Here is an 18,937-nt window from a genome sequence, read left to right as displayed (position 1 = left end):
AAAAAAAAAAGAAAAGAAAAGAAAGAAAGAACACAATTGGCGATTGGTGCCTGATGAGAAGGTAACACTAGCTCTTACTTAAAATTTTAGGACATTTCCTAGATCAGTAGGTGTGTTGGCCTTTATTCCCCTTTTTACTAAACATTCTTAGCCTGACTTAAAAAAAATTATAATCTCTTCTTTAAAATCTGCAGACACAAGGGGCTTTGTGTTTAATTTGATCTAAGCCCTTTATGACCTGAAAGGAATCATAAGAAATTCAAGCTTTTTGACTCTGGAAGATGACCTGATAAAGCTTCTTAGAATGTGTGAGGTCCTTCATCTTGAATTGGTTAACCTTTTGCTAAAAGATCAGTTATGACAAATCATTTAAGCACAAAGGAGAGAGAATAAGCTCTGGGGACGTTTCTGCTTTCCTTTCTGCTATTTTTCTGCCTCAAAGGACCAGACACTTCATTAATTTCAGTTTTGCGCTTTATTGCACCATTGTGAAAAGGGAATTTTTTCTATGCTGATCAATTAGTGGCATAGTTAGAGACTATGGAAACTATAGTTACTAGTCTTTCTTATCTGGAAGCATGTTTATATATAAATTTATATTTTTTGTTTGTTTGTTTTTGTTTTTTGGGGGATCCGGTCGTGAGGCCTGAACTCTGGGCCTGGGCGCTGTCCCTCAGCTCTTCAGCTCAAGGCTAGCTCTCTACCACTTAAGCCACAGGGCCACTTCTGGCTTTCTTCTGTTTGCTTTTGTGGTGCTGAGGAATTGAACCCAGGGCCTCATGCATGCAAGGCAAGTGTTCTACCACTGAGCCACCTTCCCAGCCCTAAATTTATATTTTAAAAGCCGTCCAGTCAGGCACCAATGGCTCACTGCTGTACTCCTAGTTCCTCAGCAGGCTAAGATCTGAAGATCAAGATTTGAGGCCACATTCAGCAGAAAGGTCTGTGAGAATTCTGATCTCCAGTTAGACAGCAAAAAGCTAGAAGTGGAGCAATTGCTCAAAGGTAGGGGTGACAGCCTCAAGTGAAAAAAACTCAGAGCACTTAGGCCCTGAGTTCAAGACTCAGTACTGGCACCAAAAAAAAAAAAATGCCCCAAAATCAAAAGAAAAGAAAACACAAAAAACCAGCAAGCATGGTTCTATTTACATGAAAAGCCCCAGAAGAAGAGGATTTACTGCTGATAAAGGGTTACTTTCTAGGCTGCTGGAAATGTTCTAGAAGTAGCTGTTATGTTTATTCAGCCTTGTCCATATACTGAACTAAAGAAATCTACATCATAGTATACACTTGCACATGGTAGATTTTATGGTATATGAATTATGTCCCAACAAAAAGTCATGTATCAGCTGGGTGCTGGTGGCTCATGCCTGTAATCCTAGCTACTGAGGAGGCTGAGATCTGAGGATCACGGTTCAAAGCCAGCCCAGGCAGAAAAGTCCGTGAGACTCTTATCTCCAATAAACCACTAGAAAACCGGAAGTGGTGCTGTAACTAAAGCGGTAGAGCACTGGCCTTGAGCTGAAGAGCACAGGGATAGTGCCCAAGCCCAGAGTTCAAGCCCCATGACTGATAAAAAAGAAAAGCTATGTATTATGGCAAAAACTCATTGGTACAATTAATATCCTCCAAAAAAAAAATAAAATGAGTGACAGGAAGGTGATTAGGCTCTGTGGGGGAAGAAGTTTCCTAGTTCTTGAGATTCTAGTTCCAGGCTGCAGAAATTCAGAGGCAAGAGCCATCAGCCAAGTGGGGATCTCAGGGACAGCCCCCCAAACCCCTTTACCTCAGACTCTCGGACCTGGGGTGGGAGTGGTCAACCCTTTTGTCGGTTGGTGATTGGTGACTCATACTGTTAGTCAAGCACTTGCTTTATCTCTACTACAGAGAGTGAGCTGTGGTAAGGAACTGTCCAGGCATGGGACTCAGACCTATTAATGATATTGCAGATTATCTCATGTTTTACCTTAGATATTTTGTACATACTTCACTAGGACGGCATTGCCAAGGGCAACATTAGATCAGTCAAGCATCCCTCATTTGAAAACCTAAACTCTGAAATACTTCCAAGTCTAAAACTTATCAAATGTTGACCAGATACCACAAGTGAAAAATTTCACACTCAGCCTCCTGTGATGGCTGAAGTTAAAAATCAGGTGCCTGGGGCTGGGAAGGTGGCTCAGTGGTAGAGCGCTTGCCTTGCATGCATGAGGCCCTGGGTTCGATTCCTCAGCACCACATAAGAAAAAAGAAAAAAGCCAGAAGTGGCGCTGTGGCTCAAATGGTAGAGCACTAACCTTGAGCTGAAGAGCTGAGGGACAGCGCCCAGACCCAGTGTTTAAGCCCCAAGACTGGACCCCAAAAAAAAGAAAAAGAAAAATCAGGTGCCTGAAAATAGGGCACGTACATACAGTGAATATAAAACGTAAGTGAGTTTCCTTATCGATTGATCGATCTATCTATCTATCTATCCCCCCACACCCCCCCCACACCCATACAAATACTTCAGAATCCCAAGCATTTCAACAGAGGGTTCCTGTCACGCATGTGTAGGTTTATGAATATCATAGCTTTCTGAATAATACCTTACGTGACTTCGCAGAATGTACTTGTGTTCAGAGGTGGGGCCTGCAGCCTTGGCTCATTGAGTACATGGGGTACAGTTTTGAAACAGCTCTGATCCCTGCTTTGCCATGTACCAATCTGTTGGTTTCAAGTCATTTACCCATTCCTAAGCTTCAGTTTTCTGCTTTAAGATGGGATAATAATGGATTCCTCCCAGGTGGTTTGTTATTAAAGCATGTGGCAGAGGTAATGACTTATTTTGCATTTTCTGTTAGAAAATGATTGGTAGAATGCTTTATATTACTAGATAGTATGTGAGGGCTTTCTGGGTCAAGGAAGCTCTGTGCTCTTTTGCAGTTTCTCCTGTAGATGAGAATATTTGACAAGCTGGACATACTCTGTGTACATCAGCTTTTCTCTCTTTGTGGCTGTAAGTAGTTGTATTAATGGATGCATTTCAGTTTAATGACCAGTGCAACTCTAGTGTCTGGTTTTGTATTTTTTATTCTAGGATCTGAAGAAGTACCACTTCTATTACTGGTTTTGCTATCCTGCTCTTTGTCTTCCTGAAAGCATACCTCTTATTCAGGGGCCAGTGAGCTTGGATCAAAGGTTTTCACCAAAACAGGTATGGACAACGCAAAATGCAGGCAAAATTGGGTTTCCAGGTAAGTAATTGTCCAAGACAATTGAACCAAAGACAAGCAGCATTTCTCTGGATTGAAAGGCAATGGTTATAGAATCCTCCAGAAATGGTACTGAGAATGGTATTCACAAAATGTTCCTGGCCGGGCGCCGGTGGCTTATGCCTGTAATCCTAACTACTCAGGAGGCCAAGATCTGAGGATTGAGGTTCAAAGCCAGCCTGGGCAGAAAAGCCCGTGAGACTCTTATCTCCAATAAATCCCTAGAAAACCGGAAGTGGTGCTGTGGCTCAAGCGGTAGAGCACTCACCTTGAGCTGAAGAGCTGAGGCATAGCGCCCAAGCCCAGAGTTCAAGCCCCACAACTGAAAAAAAAAAATGTTCCTAATATATTTTGTATATTCATCTTCATACTTTTTAAAAACTCAGGTGCTGTACAACTTGAGTCACTCCAGCAGCCCATTTTGTGTTGGTATTTTTGAGATACAGTCTCTATTTATGCCCATGCTGGCCTGGACTTTAAGCTTCCTGTTTGTACTTCCTCTTATATCTGGGATGACAGGCATTTACCACCATGCCTGTCATTGATTAGATGGAATCTCATGGAACTTTTTGTCCAGGCTGGCTTAGAAACTTGATCCTCCAGATCTGTCTCCCAAGTAGCTAAGATCATGGCCTTGAGCCACTGTGCACCACACCTGACCCATTTTGATACTTTTATTTATTTTTGTCTTTTTTTTCTGGGGGGAGGGGAGGAGGGTACTGGGGATTGAACCCAGGATGTTACACTTGCTAGACAAGCACTTTGCCACTGAGCTATATCCCAGCTCCTGTTTTGATACTTTGTTTGTTTGTTTTGTCAGTGGTGAGGCTTGAACTCTGGGCCTGGGTGCTGTCCCTCAGTTCTTCAGCTCAATGCTAGCGCTCTACCACTTGAGCTACAGCCCCACTTCCGGTTTTCTGGTGGTTTATTGGAGATAAGAGTTTCACAGACTTTCCTGCCTGGGCTGGCTTTGCACTGTGATGGATTACAGGCGGGACCCACCGGCACCAGGCTGCGTTTTGATACTTTTAAAGAAGTAATGAATAGTGATTTTTCAGATGTTCGGTGGTATTTTACCAAATACCTAAGGGAAGGAATTATAGGATCATTTTAAAAGACTACAGTAATTTACCCAAATGTGGTTTATCACTTTTATTGTGGGGAGATGCAAAGCAATATCCTTTGAGAATAAAGTCTTTCAAACAAAACACAGGCCTTCTCTCAGCCTCATAACCAAGTGGCAGAACTTCTCCAACAGGAATTATAGTGCAGAGCCTTGCAGAGCTAGTCGTCATTAGAGATTAGTCCCCAGAAGAGCAATTAAAATCATCAGGTAATGAAAATAACAGACCCTAAACTAGAGACTTATGACTGTTGTTAAGGCAAAGATGGAGTGTCACATGGGTCTAAATTCATGAAAAACATTAGTCACTAAGATCCTGAATTCTGAGGCTAGAGAAAGGCCATTAATAATTTTTTTAATATTAACTAATTTATAATAAATCCAAGATTGTAATTTTACAAAACTAATTTTCTGAGAAGAAATCCAAGTTGGGGAAATGAGTGTATATGGATATTAATTGCTTGAAGGTATGGATTTTCATTTTAGGGGGGACAGAAATGTTCAAAGATTACCTCAGTAAAGCCAGGTGCTGGTGGTTTACACCTATAATCCTAGCTACTCAGGGGGCTGAGATCTGAGGATCACAGTTCAAAGCTAGCCGGGGCAGGAAAAGTTCATAAGATTCTTTTCTTCAATAAACCACCAGAAAACTGGAAGTGGCTCTGTGGCTTAAGTGGTAGAGCACTTGCCTTGAGCTGAAGAACTGAGGGATAGCGCCCAGGCCCAGAGTTCAAGCCCCAGGACTGACAAAAAAAAAATTACCTCTACCTTGAGAATATACCCACAAAAAAACCACATTAGGGGCTCAGTGGTAGAGTGCTTGCCTTGCATGCATGAGGCCCTGGTTCAATTCCTCAGCACCACATAAGCAGAAAAAGCCCGAAGTGGCACTGTGGCTCAAGTGGTAGAGTGCTAGCCTTGAGCTGAAGAGCTGAGGGACAGTGCCCAGGCCCAGAGTTCAGGCCCCACGACTAACCAAAGAAAAAAAAAACAAACAAAAAATCCACATTAACTTATACACATTTTAAACAAGCAATATAGAAGCTATGTGAATTATAGCTTAATTGGAGCTAGATTGAGGACTGTGGTGAAGTTGATCACTGATAGGGTCTTGTTGGGTTATCACAGGAGAAAATGAAACCTTGGTTATCTCTAAGCCTTTGTGGCTGGCACCTCAGAGAACCACCACAACGAACCACAAAATGTTCCTTTGTGCTGCCGTGTAAGACACATTGCCTTGCATAGGCAAAGTTTTATATAAAGGTTAAGTGGTGTTATTAGGGGCATTTTTGTTCATTTGCTGCTAAAGAGTAATGGGTATGATCAGTCATTTCCAGCCTTCTGGCTTTAAGATGCCTTTTATTTGATGTCAGCTTTTAGCTGAGAACTGGGTATGTAATTTATTCTGGAGAATAACTTCATCTTCTCTGTTTGCAGATCCAAGCCCTGGAGCTTGCATATGATGATCTCTGTCAGACAGAAGGAGTCACGGCCCTGCCTTACTTCTTAATCAAGTATGATGGCAACCTGGTGCTGGTGTCTTTGCTTAAACACTACAGTGATTTCTTCCAAGGTCAAAGGACAAAGGTCAGAGAAACTTTGAGTATGGTTTTATTATTCAGTAAAAACCAAATCTGAAGTTCATGTTATGATAGGCTACTATAAAATTTAAACCCTCTTAGATCTCTTTAGCCCTTCTCCCTTCTGTCTCCTACCCCTGCCATTCCTGGGTCAGCTCTTTGCTCTGAATTACCTTCCTTTTCTTTCTTTTTTTTTTGGGGGGGGGTGTCAGTCATGGGGCCTGAACTCTGGGCCTGGGCGCTGTCCCTCAGCTCTTCAGCTCAAGGCTAGCGCTCTACCACTTGAGCCACAGCACCACTTCCGGCTTTTTTCTTTTTGCTTATGTGGTGGTGAGGAATCAAACCCAGGGCCTCAGGCATGCAAGGCAAGCGCTCTACCACTGAGCCACCTTCCCAGCCTTTACCTTCTTTTTCTTACAGCTCAGTCATTTGGGTTGCCTTTCTTTCTGTTGGTGCTAAAGTTGTCTCTATTATCCCTCCTGATACTTTGTACATCCATGTTTTTGTTTGTTTCCACTGCCACCACTTTAGGTTAGGCCCCCCTGTCTCAGTTCTGGGCAGCGGTAGATACCGCTCTCACTCAGCTTTCTTGCTCATGGCTGGTGCACTTGAGCCACATCTCAGTCTGGCATTTTGCTGTTTAATTGGCAAGAGTCTCCAGGACTTTACTGCCTTAGCTGGCTTCAAACCTTTGGTCCTACAAGTCTCAAGCCTCCTGAATCATTAGGATTACTGGTGCCTGTCCTTGCTTTTGTCTTATATACCTATAGAAAAATCTTTCTTGCACTGCTCACATTCACTCTGTCATTCATTAACCAAGCCCAGTGCTATCCTCCCTCAGACCCAAGCTACCCTCCCTCCCTCATCCCCATCCTCTACTTCCCTGTAAACTATTGCTCTAGCTGTGACTGTCTGCTTTTCACCTCCCTAACACTGTCACCACCACCTACTCAGTTATACCCAGAACTCTGTGTGTGTCTGTCTTTTCCTCCTGTTGTATCATCTTCCTGAAACATTCTGTTTGTGAACATCCTAAGTCATTTTCTCTATTCTTACTGAAATTCTCCCACTATACAGCCTTCTCCTGAGTGTGGCCATGTGTGATCTGTTCCTCTCAAGACTCACACCACTACTCCCTGATCCTCATTTACAGATCCACAGCTGTCCCATGGTAGACTGTGCGCTCCTAGAGGGCAGGTCCCATGCCTTGTGCATCTGTGCTGTGACATGTCTAGTACTTGTCTGAGCCTCTCAATAAAGTTCTTTTGAATGAATGAAAGAGTACTGTAAATATCTTTTAGAAGCTATCACATGTATCTGATTGGCGTGTGTGTGTGTGTGTGTGTGTGTGTGTGTGTGATTAAAGTATTTTGCAGTTGTGAAATCAGGTAGCATAATTTCAATAGCCGTATAAGTATATCACAGCTAAGAAAAGAGACACCTGAAATTAGGATGTTGTTTGGTGCTGCAGTCAAAGGATCAAAGCCAGGGCCTTGTGAACACCCTACTATTCAGCCGATGTCCCCAGACGGTGTGTCTTTTCTTTTTTTTAAGCACATTTTTTCTTTTTTTTTTTTTTTTTGGGTCCTGTTGTGGGGCCTGAACTCTGGGCCTGGGCGCTGTCCCTCAGCTCTTCAGCTCAAGGCTAGCGCTCTACCACTTGAGCCACAGCACCACTTCCGGCTTTTTTCTTTTTGCTTATGTGGTGCTGAGGAATCGAACCCAGGGCCTCAGGCATGCAAGGCACGCGCTCTACCACTGAGCCATCTTCCCAGCCCCTAAACACATTTCTTATCAATTGCACTAGCATTTTATTTTCAAATGAAGCCCTTTTTTAAGTCAAGGAATTTTTCCTAAAATTCTTTTCTTCTCCATTATTATCATAGGATAGTAATGCAGCTAACTCAGTAGCAGTAAGATGGAGTGGTTAGTAACTGAGGGTACAGCACAGCATAAGGAGCTGAAATGGGTTTTAGTGCCTGCATTTTCTATTTGAGGGGCAGATGGCCCCTGGACTTGTACCTTTCCATTCTCACATCAGGAGAGTGGAGGCCATCTTTGCTTTACCCTGGGAATCCAGAGTAAATCTGGATTTGATGCCCAGCATTCCCTTGGTGGCTCTGTGGCCTTTCTTCACCTTTTTTTTTTGTTAAATGGTGGCACTATGACCTATGACCTCCCACTGTGGTTCAGTGAGGCTTAAACCTGAGTGAAATACTTGGCTCATAGCAGGTATTCCATAGGGATCCATTTCTTTTCTTCCCAACAACTGTGTAAATTCCTGGGTCTCCTGATCTGTTCTGGGTTTGCTGAGACCGACTGCCTGGCCTGATCAGGCCAGTTGTTCTTTACTTGGTTAGGGTTGTGGCTCAGGAGAGGCTGGAATTCCTCAGCACATGTAGTAAGCTTCTCCTTGTGAGACAGAAATTGAGATTTGGTCACACCTGTTCCCATAGACTGGGAGGTCTTTCAGGCAAGACTATGCTGACCTGTGCACAGTTGACCAGAAACTTAGGTGGTAGTAGTAAAGAAGAACTGAAGAGATGATACTTTGATACTCTGACCTGTTTGTCCTATTTTATTCTAGATTATAGGAGTTTCTATGGCCTCTAGTCTGTGGTCCTAAACACTCCCATCCAACCTCCCCATGCTGCCCAACTGCATTTGCTAATGTTTGGTCATGTCATTCTTCCAGGTTCCTGTTCATTTTAGGGTAAAGTTGAAACTAGCTTAGCATTCAAGGCCTCTTTAAATGGAGCTTCATCATTGTAACCTCACCTCCTGATATTCCCCCCCAAATACGGCCTGGGCTCTGGCTACGTCTCTGCCCTCCAGATACCCATGTGTCCCCATTTCCCTGCCCTCTGTCTCCCGTCTGTCTCTAACTGATGCCTCTCCACCTTTCCCCCTTCTCTGACTCATTGTGTAGAGAAGCACTGTCTTCTGAAGTCTGGCCTCAGCCTTCCTCCTACACTTCCTGTCTGATCCCTGCCAGTCCCTGAGCACCTAGCACAGCAACCAGGCTTTTTCCAGCTCTCAGTCCTCCACTTAGCTTGCTGCCAGACACTCAAGGTGCATGAAGTGCAAAGGTAGAGAGGAGGGGACAGCTGTCGGCCAGTGGGAACAGGGGAGGTGCCAGGGAAAGTAGGTCTTGAGCAGAATTCCACGAGTGATTTCTCTGAAAGCTATGTGTCCCTTGAAAACATGATGGAAATCAGTGCCTTAGCCTAGTTTGTGCTCTTGAGAAGAATTCTAGCTTCTCCTTAGTATTCTTAGAGCATGGCATTTCCTTGAAAGTTTTCACCCTGTTCTTCTAAGAACCAGTGTTCTATTCAGTTTAAACTCCAGCATCTGTGTTTTGCCTTCATGTTCTTCTCTATTGTTTCCCTCCCACTGCTCCCTCCCTCTCCTGTCCTTCCAGTGGTAGGGATACAGTCCTGGGCCTTGAAGATGCTTGGCAGGATCTCTGCCACTGAGTTGCACCCCAGCCCCACCTCTTCTTTCACCAGCACTTAGATTCCAACCCTGGAAGGCATTCTTCCCCAGTGATCCTTGTGTATGTACATTGAAGATGGAGACATGTTGGAATCCCTATAGCTTTCTCTTACCACCCAGGATGCCCATGACTTTGATCTGCCTGCCTGCTCTTGTACCTCACATTCAACTCTCGACCTTTACCCCAAGGCTGATGGTCCTTTCCTGAGTACCACAGGCTGAATGACACTACCTCCATCTACTCACAGGAGCCAGAAATCCAGGCCTTCAGGTTTTGCTTTGCCCCATTACTCCTACACTCTACAGATCTCATGTCCTGAACTTCTCTGTCTGCTGCATTTTCATTTCTTCTGCCACCACCCCCAGCTAAGCTATGATCATCCTTCATCTGCCTCAATGCAGTAGCTTCTGGACAGGCTCCCTCATGTCTGTGGTGGTCTACAGTCACCCTCCATCTTCTGAAGTTGTCTTCTAGACAGTCAGCTGACTCCCAAAAATAAAACACCTGAAGGCTTCACTGTACTCTAAGGGTAGAAGCTGAGTAATATGGCCCCATGGAGGCCTGGCTCCATGGAGGTCTTAGTGTGTGCTTCCTGTTACAGGCCCTTTTCACAGCCTTTGCCCGCAATACCCTTTCTGTCCTCTTCTCTCCGCCTCTCCCAAATCCCCGTAAGTGTTTTTCTTCACTTCTTTCATTACTGTGAGAAATCACAGTAACCACTATCCCTTTCCTCTATAAAAAGATTGCATTCTTGTCATGGATGCCAGCACTCTGCTTCTTTCTTCTTAGCATTAGTTTAGCACAGTTTCATCTTATTTTTTGGGGGGGTGATCTTTTTTTTTTGGTCCAGTTGTGGGGCCTGAACTCTGTGCCTGGGCGCTGTCCCTCAGCTCTTCAGCTCAGGGCTAGCTCTCTACCACTTGAGCCACAGCGCCACTTCCAGCTTTTTTCTTTTTGCTTATGTGGTGCTGAGGAATCGAACCCAGAGCCTCATGTATGCAAGGCAAGCGCTCTACCACTGAGCCACCTTCTCAGCCCCTGGGGGGTGATCTTTGATTAATATCTTTTCTTCCCTCTAAGTAGAAGCTCCAGCAGGGCCAGTACTTCTTTCATTCCTCCTCCCCCTCTTGCCTCTGTATCCTGTGGTCTGGTGCCCATTGTGTAAAATGCAATGGAAGAACGAATTCAGGCAAAAGTGAGTTGATGAGGACTGGTGTTCCTCTGTGGGAAGCTCCTGGGTCCGTGGCTGACACACAGTAGGCCTTCAGGAAGTAGTGGGCAGTTTTCATATGGTTCATGGTAAGGGCTTTCTAAGGTGAGCATTTTGCTCTGATTAATTCTCAAATCACCTGTACACCTGAAGCTGTGTTGAGTTGAGTAAGTTGATATGACAATACAGAGAAGTATGTGATCTACAGTGGGTAATGCAGAGCAAGGGTTCTGAGTCTGTGATATGGGTTGGATTCCAACTGTGATCCTCCGCTCTGTCTTCTGAGTAGCTAGGATTACAGGTATGAGCCACATGGCTGGATCACTTTTGAATCATCAGAGAAAGAATAAGTCGGATGTTAGACAGATCCTATCATTTCCTGTATGACGGCTGCTGACTGTCTCCTGAAGTGCCTCCTCTGGGTAGAGCTGCCTTTGCACCTTTCTGGGCTGACCTCCCTTTGTAAGCGATAGAACAGTCCAACTGATCTGTAAGCAGATCAGTCCAGTTCTCTATAGCTCATCTTAGGTCAGACTGTTCTAGCAAACTTATTCTTGGGCATTTCTGTTCAAAGACACATTGCTTAGTACATTTCCCCCATTGCCATTGAATGTCTGAGATGTGCTCATTCTTTGGATTTAGCATCCATTTGTGGTATCGGATAAAACATTCTCATTTTTATATGTAGATATCAGCCCCAACTGTACATTTATAATAAAACTTAGGTCCAGAGAATATTTTATAACTTGGGCCTTATTCTTATCCTTCCTGTCTACAACAAACAAGATAGCCTTGAAGCTAAAGGTAGATAGCTATATGGTGATGAGCGGAGCTGCACGAAAGGTCAAGGAAGCCGTGCAGCACAGCGAATTTATGCTGCTAATGTTCCTATCTGCCAAACAATAGCCTCACGCCCAGTCTTTGCTAAGTGCAGGAGAGGGTTCTCTGATGGCACAGAGAGGTTAAGTCAGTTGTCAAAGATCACGAGAGTGCTTCAGGACATTGGATAAGGACCTGGTTGATGGGGTCACATTGGAGACTAGGAGGGACGTTTTCTGGGTTGATTCGATACCTTCAGGTGCCCCACCCAACTGAGCTTTAGTGATAGCTGTATTAGTCCATGAGCTTTATCTGAATTTTGAGTGTGGGGTTGATGGAATCCTGAGACAAAATGATTTAACCTTTTCATTTTGCCCAGGAGGAAGGAACTTCCACCAAGTCTTAAAACCAGTTACCTGCAGAGCCAGCACCTGCTGACCACTCTCCAGCAGGGCTCCTTCGCTGTGTCAGGCCGCTGCTTCAGTGTAAGCTGTTCTAGTATCACACCTCTTTCCCCTACCTCTCCCATTTCTTGTTCAATAAAGCATAGTGCAGCAGGAACAGTGACCCACGGCTGTAATCCCAGGACTCAGAGGGCTAAGCCAGGAGGATCTTGAGTTCAAGGCCAGCCAGGGCTACATAGCAAGACCTGTCTCAAAATACCACCCTCAAAAAAAAAGTGAAAAAAACCCCATGGCTTAGTACATATACTATGCTTAGTAGATTCTCTGTCATGACGGCCAGAGAGAAACAATTAAAAAGTGTCCCCTATGGAAGATGAGCAGGCAGCCTGTCCTGAGAGCCTCAGGAAGACAAGTTCAGAGTCACAGGAAGCCCTGGCAGGGAGTTGATTCTTTGAGTTCTGCTTGTCCCAACCCATGCATTCTCTTTCCACTTGGGAAAGCCCACTGTTAAAACAACATTGGGGGCTGGGAAGGTGGCTCCGTGGTAGAGTGCTTGCCTTGCATGCCTGAGGCTCTGGGTTCAATTCTTCAGCACCACATAAGCAGAAAAAAAAAGCCGGAAGTGGCAGTGTGGCTCAGGTGGTAGAGTGCTAGTCTTGAGCTGAAGGGCTGAGGGACAGCGCCCAGGCCCCGAGTTCAAGCTCCACAACCGACTAAAAAACAACATTGACTGGTCACCTTGGTACTGATCCATCACTGTCACCTCCACGCTACACTCAGACCTTTATGGTTCCCAGTGGCTTCATCTTACCCACCCGGGGACCCCTCCAGCGTAGTTTCACTTGCATTTTTGGTGTCATGTCCCCTTAGCCTCTCAGATCGGGAATGTTTCTGAGACTTCCTTTGACACTTTCAAGGACGGCTTGTCCTTTCACTGGGGCTTTCCTGTGTGTTCTTAGGGTTAGGCTATGGTTAGGGTTTTGCAAGGAATGCACCTAAGGCAAAACACCCTTGTCATTCTATCCTGCAGGGGTGGGATGCGGGCTTGATCCTACCTGGCGCCCACATGGCACCCTTGGCAATGTTAAATCGACCACTTGGGTAAGGTAGTAGTTACCAGGATTTTCTACTGTAAAGTTGCTGGTTTTTTCTTTCAGAAGTGAGTCACCGAGTTTAGCTGCTCAAGGGAGAGGAAGGATTAAGTTCCACTCCTGAAGAGAACAGTTTATACAGTTATAGTTTGACTGCTGTTAGGCTTGACTTGTCCCTTTACTGTCATTTATTTTCTCCATTATTTAGGACTGTGGGCTCATAGTTTTTTTGTTGTTGTTGTTGTTGTTGTTGTTTTATTTTGCCATTGGGGCTCATAGATTTTTTTTTTTTTTTTGGTCATGGGGCTTGAACTCTGGGCCTGAGCCCTGTCCCTGAGCTCTTCAGCTCAAGGCCTAGCACTCTACCACTTGAGCCACAGTGCCACTTTGGTTTTCTGGTGGTTTATTGAAGATAAGAGTTTAATGGACTTATCTGCCCAGGCTGGCTTTGAACCGTGATCCTCAGATCTCAGCCTCCTGAGTAGCTAGGATTACAGATGTAAGCCACTGGTGCCCGGCTCATAGATTCTTATTTTGTACTTTTTTTCATTTGGTGCTGTTATGCTCAGACCTTACCCCTGCCTAGGATGAGTATTCTTTCACTTGATCCACTCCATGAACCCTTTTTGTATTGGTTGATTGGTTAGGTGTTTGTTGTTTTATTTTGAGAGCCTGGGATTTGAACTTGGGGCCTCATACTTGCTAAGCAGGCACCCTTACCATATAGCACTCCAGCATGATTTTTGCTTATTATCATGCCTGGGTGCATACACCTATTTTAGGCTTTCTGGTAGCCAGGATAGTAAGTATACTCCACCACATCCAATTTTTCTTCATTGAGAAGGAGAGGCGTCTCCAACTATTTTCGACCTAGACTGGCTTTGAATTGTGTTTCCCAGCATTCTTAGCCTCCTAGGTAGCTAGGGTTACAGGCATACCCATCTACATTTTTTTTTTTATGTCAGTCGTGGGGCTTGAACTCTGGGCCTGAGTGCTGTCCCTCAGCTCTTCAGCTCAAGGCAAGTGCTCTACCACTTGAGCTACAGTGCCACTTCCAGTTTTCAGGAGGTTTATTGGAGATAAGAGTTTCACGGACTTATCTGTCCGGGCTGACTTTGAACCACAATCCTCAGATCTCAGCCTCCTGAGTAACTAGGATGACAGACGTGAGCCACCAGCGCCCGGCCATTGGTTATTTTTTAAATAGGGTCTCACTTTACGCTCAGTCCACCCTGAAGCACAACCCTCCTATTTGTGCTTGTCTGCATAGCTGAGTGACAGGTCGGTACCATTGTTCCCAACCATTATTTGAAATGAGATCGCATAAAGTTTTTCTTTTTTCTTTTTTTGCCCTGGTTTGCCTCAAATTTAGGTCTTCCAGATCTCTACCTCCCAAGTTGCCAGGGTCAGAGGTTTGAGTTACCACCAAGCCTTATTTTATATTTCCAGTTAAAAACTGGAACTGTTATTTATTTTGTTGTTTAAGTTGTTCCCTCTAGCATAAGCCAGTGAAACTCTGCCTCTTTGACAGGCTTTTGATCTCTTTTTTCTAAAGCCTTCCTTATTTTCTGGTATTATCAGATGCCCCAGGCTTATCTTGCATTTTCCCCGCCCCAGCCCTAGAATTCACCATGTGTGGGTAACACTAGAACCATAGTATCTATGCAATTCTGATTCATTTTATGAGAAAATGGTATCCAGAAATCAAGATCTAGTGATGGCCATGCAGTGTCTTTTGAAAGGAAACAGAAAGTGTACCATCTTACTCAAGTAGAGTTTTCCAGGTAGAGCCTGGGACAGACCTCCCTGTGTCTCTCCCTTCCTTCTTGTCTTCCTTCCCTCCAAGCATGTTTCCTGCCTGCCCTCCACAAGGTCCCACTCACAGCACAGGGTGCAGGGGAGAATGCAACAGTTCCTGCCATCGACAAATGCTGTAGACTTGGGTCAGATCCTGGGGCTCTCTTCTCTTCCCTTTATCCCTCCACCAAGTATCAAACTTAATGCTCTGCAGAACCACATTAAGTGGATGGGGGAGTACTAGCGATGTCTGCACCATGACGACGGCCCTCCACTTTGCTCTCAGAAAGTTTTTTCTATTCACAGATAACAGTTGGTGTGTACGACCCCTGTAACTTAGCCCAGTACCCTGGATGGCCTTTGAGGAATTTCTTGGTCCTAGCAGCCCACAGATGGTATTTACAAGTGTGTGTGTCTGTGTCTGTCTGTCTTTGTTTATGTGTTTTTGACAATGGGTTTGCCTATGTCCATATTTCTCTTTTCCCAAATGTATTTTTTCCCCATTGTTGGCATAGAACCAGGAAATAAGTCAATCATCAGTTGTGATCCAGTTTTCCACCCCTGGTGAGCACTTAAGCTGGTCTGCCGGAGAACCACAGCCTGTGATTGTAACTGTACTAAAAATGGTTTAGACTGTGGTGAGGTGGGGGGCCAGAGACCGTGACCCTGACGTGCTCTAGCCCTCCCTCCCTTCTGTGGTCTGCCTTGCTTTTAGGGAGGATTTTGTTATTTTTTCCATCTTCCTACTTTCCATAACCCTAAAACAATGGAAACAAGATAGCTAAAAGGCCACTATTCGTTTGAAATATGTTGAATATCATTAGTCACCAAAGAAATAACACCAAAATCCTAATGAGATCTAGCCACATACCTACTAAAGTGACCTAGACAAGTGTCACCAAAAACATGGAGCAGCTGGAACTCTCAGGAGCTGCTGCAGAAATGTTGGCACAGTCCACCAGACCTAAAAATACCTGGTGCTTCGCATTTGCAGTGCATTACAGGGATGCCAGTGGAACCCAGCAAGCACGGGCCTAACAGAGGCATTCTTACAAGCCCCAAACGGGGAATGGGCCTGTGTCCTTCCACAGAGGACTGGGTGGTAAATCATGGGCTGTGACTCACAATGGCAGGCTCTGCCTTAGCCAATCTGCATCCAGATGGTTTTCAGACCATAATGTTGAGAGAAATAAGCAGGACCCAAAAGAATACATTTCATGATGATGACTCGCAACACTTACAAAACTCTGAGGATGGAGAAGGTGGGCTGATGGTTACTCTGGAGGGGGCACCGCCAAAAGAACCTAGGGACGAGCTCATTTATGCTTAGGAATTGAGCACTTTTCTTTGTGCCTGCTTCGCTTAAGTAAAAACATTTACTTCAGACTACAGAGGCAGATAAAGTTATAGATTGTGCCTCAGGGAGACTGGCTATCTGTCTCTTCCCAGTGAGGCTCCTAACCACTGGCAAAGTGCAGCTTCATGAAGTGCAGGGTCAAATTCAGAGGGAGAAGGCCAGAAGAACCTTATGTTTCTTTAAAGGCTCTTTTTCAATATCTTGGAAGCACTTGTTCCAGCATTTTGAAGCTCTTCTTGTCAGAATTACTGCTCTGCTATGTGATTGCTATATAAAATCCACCTGGAGAGAACTCCCAGCCCTTCCAGTGTCCAGCTGCCTCTAATTACTTGGGCGGGGGACACAGTGTGCTGTGCTGAGAATCTGGGAGGTTAAGGCCATCCATGTCCTGAGGGTGTCAGAGAGGAGAGATGGCAGTGTGGTCCCTGCAGCTGGGGTTCTAAAGTACTTATGTGGGCTCTCTCTTTTCCTTCTTTAACACAAATAAAATAAATGCACATCCTGGGCATGACGACAGGAGTGGCAGTTTCCAGTCTGTTGAAGTCCTTTGCTTCCGTGACCGTACCCTGCAGGGAGCCAGAGACATTGCCCACAGCATCATCTTCGAAGTGAGACTTCCAGAAATGGCATTTAGCCCAGGTAATTTGCTGGTCTTTGAGAATGCATGTAATTATCATTTATCAGAAAGCAAGTGAGGTTTGCTTCCTATTCATCGCGTCACAATGGCAGCAGAAGGGAGGAAGAGCAGAGCTCCTACCTGACTGACTGCCTGGCGAAGTCCTGCTTAGAACAGAGTGTACTCTGCTATTCATCCTGGAACAAAGGCGGAGATTGGTGCCCGCACATCTGCTCCAGGCAGTTTTCTCAGGCTTCGGGAGGTTTTCTCCTCGTTTTCATTTTTATTGGGGTTTTTTGTTGTTTTTTTGTTTGTTTGGTTGGTTGGGTTTTTTTTGTTTTGTTTTGTTTTGTTTTGTTTTGTCAGTCATGGGGCTTGAACTCTGGGCCTGGGCGCTGTCCCTCAGCTCTTCAGCTCACGGCTAGTGCTCTACCACTTGAGCCACAGCACCACTTCCATCGCTTTCATTTTTATTTTTATTTTTTTGGGGTGTCCGGTCGTGGAGCCTGAACTCTGGGCCTAGGCGCTGTCCCTCAGCTCTTCAGCTCAAAGCTAGCTCTCTACCATTTGAGCCACAGCACCACTTCCGGCTTTTTTTTCTTTTTGCTTATGTGGTGCTGAGGAATCGAACCCAGGGCCTCAGGCATGCAAGGCAAGTGCTCTACCACTGTGATTTCATCCTTCCTAAAGGAAGGATGAATTGCTAAAGTACTTATTTCTTTATGGCACTCCTGATTTTGTGTATGATCTTGTTCTCACACAGTAAATCAGCACTGCACGGAAAGGCAAGTTCCTCACTCCCCACATAGACCAGGACCCCTCAGGAGTCCTTCCACACCAACTACTTTCCCTTGATCCTGTGTGACATGTTAGCTCCTATCCCCATTTTGGAAATGTGTTAACTTGTGCTGAGACATTTCCTATAGAGATACATGAGTGCATGTATGTATATTAGAATACACATATTTATAGTATCTGGACATGGATACACATTTATATTTATATAGTTCACAGAGGCATAATATTCACATTTGAGTAAAATCAAAATAATAATACCTACCTCTTAATGTATTTCTTTTTTTCTTTTTTTTGGTTGGTCATGGAGCTTGAACTCTGGGCCTGGGTACTGTCCCTCAGCTCTACTACTTGAGCCACAGCGCCACTTCCGGTTTTCTGGTGGTTATTGGAGATAAGAGTCTCACAGACTTTCCTGCCTGGTCTGGCTTTGAGCCATGATCCTCAAATCTCAGCCTCCTGAGTAGGATTACAGGCCGCCTGAGCCACCAACGCTCGGCTTCATGATGTATTTCTTGCAAGGAGTCTGTTTCTTATGTAGAAACCACTGCACAATGTCTAGCATATTATGGTGCTTGGTCAACATTATAGTAAGTTCCTCACTTTATAACAGCACTGTGTATACCTCTTTCTAAAATGACTCCTATTTATGTGACTTCTATGCCTTATGGAGGACTGTCACATGTATTGTTAAATTTGTTCCTTGTAACATTCCCTCCCACAGTTCTAAGGGGGATTATTTCTTTAATCTATGGATATGAGAGAGAGAGAGAGACAGAGAGAGAGAGAGAGAGAGAGAGAGAGAGTGGTGTGTGTGTGTGTGTGTGTGTGTGTGTGTGTGTGTGTGTCATCTTAGGACTCAGGATGTAGCTCAAGTGGTAGAACACTTAGCAAGCACATGGCTCTGATTTCAAATCTCAGTACCCCCCCCCACACACAATGCTTCATTGTGTGCATATGTGTGTATGTATACACATAACATCGTAGAACTATGAGAGTAGATCAAGTGGTAGGCCCTGGGTTCAAATCCTAGTACCACCAAAAATATAAAGAGCAGAAGTCAAAAGGACCAAGGATAAGCTTGGATAATATTTTATCAGTGTCTGTGCCTTGATGTCGTAAGTAGAGGAAGCTGTTCACTCTGTTCAGGGCCTTTTAAGAAATTTATTGCTTTTGGAGCCAGGAAGGTGGCTCTGTGGTAGAGTGCTTGCCTTGCACGCATGAGGCCCTGGGTTCGATTCCTGAGCACCATATAAGCAGAAAAAGCCGGAAGTGGCGCTGTGGCTCAAGTGGTAGAGCCCTAGCTTTGAGCTGAAGAGCTGAGGGACAGCACCCAGGCCCAGAGTTCAGGCCCCATGACCGACAAGAAAAAGGGAAGCCAACACTTTTGCCCCCCCC

At 44.9% G+C, this 18,937-nt stretch overlaps 1 protein-coding gene across 1 annotated transcript in view; it reads left to right on the top strand.

Moving 5' to 3' along the window:
* Atg7 (autophagy related 7) overlaps nt 1–18,937 on the top strand; it is a 154,315-nt gene that overhangs the window by 10,712 nt on the left and 124,666 nt on the right. The window contains 3 exon segments of the mRNA XM_013010309.1: nt 5,755–5,961; nt 15,078–15,166; nt 16,646–16,767. Coding sequence (XP_012865763.1) covers nt 5,755–5,961; nt 15,078–15,166; nt 16,646–16,767 — 418 coding nt within the window.

This window comes from Dipodomys ordii, unplaced genomic scaffold, assembly GCF_000151885.1.
Source record: "Dipodomys ordii isolate 6190 unplaced genomic scaffold, Dord_2.0 Scaffold12, whole genome shotgun sequence".
NCBI classification, from domain to species: Eukaryota; Metazoa; Chordata; class Mammalia; order Rodentia; family Heteromyidae; genus Dipodomys; species Dipodomys ordii.
The sequence above is the reverse complement of the archived record's forward strand: the minus strand, read 5'-3'. Positions and strand labels throughout refer to the sequence as shown.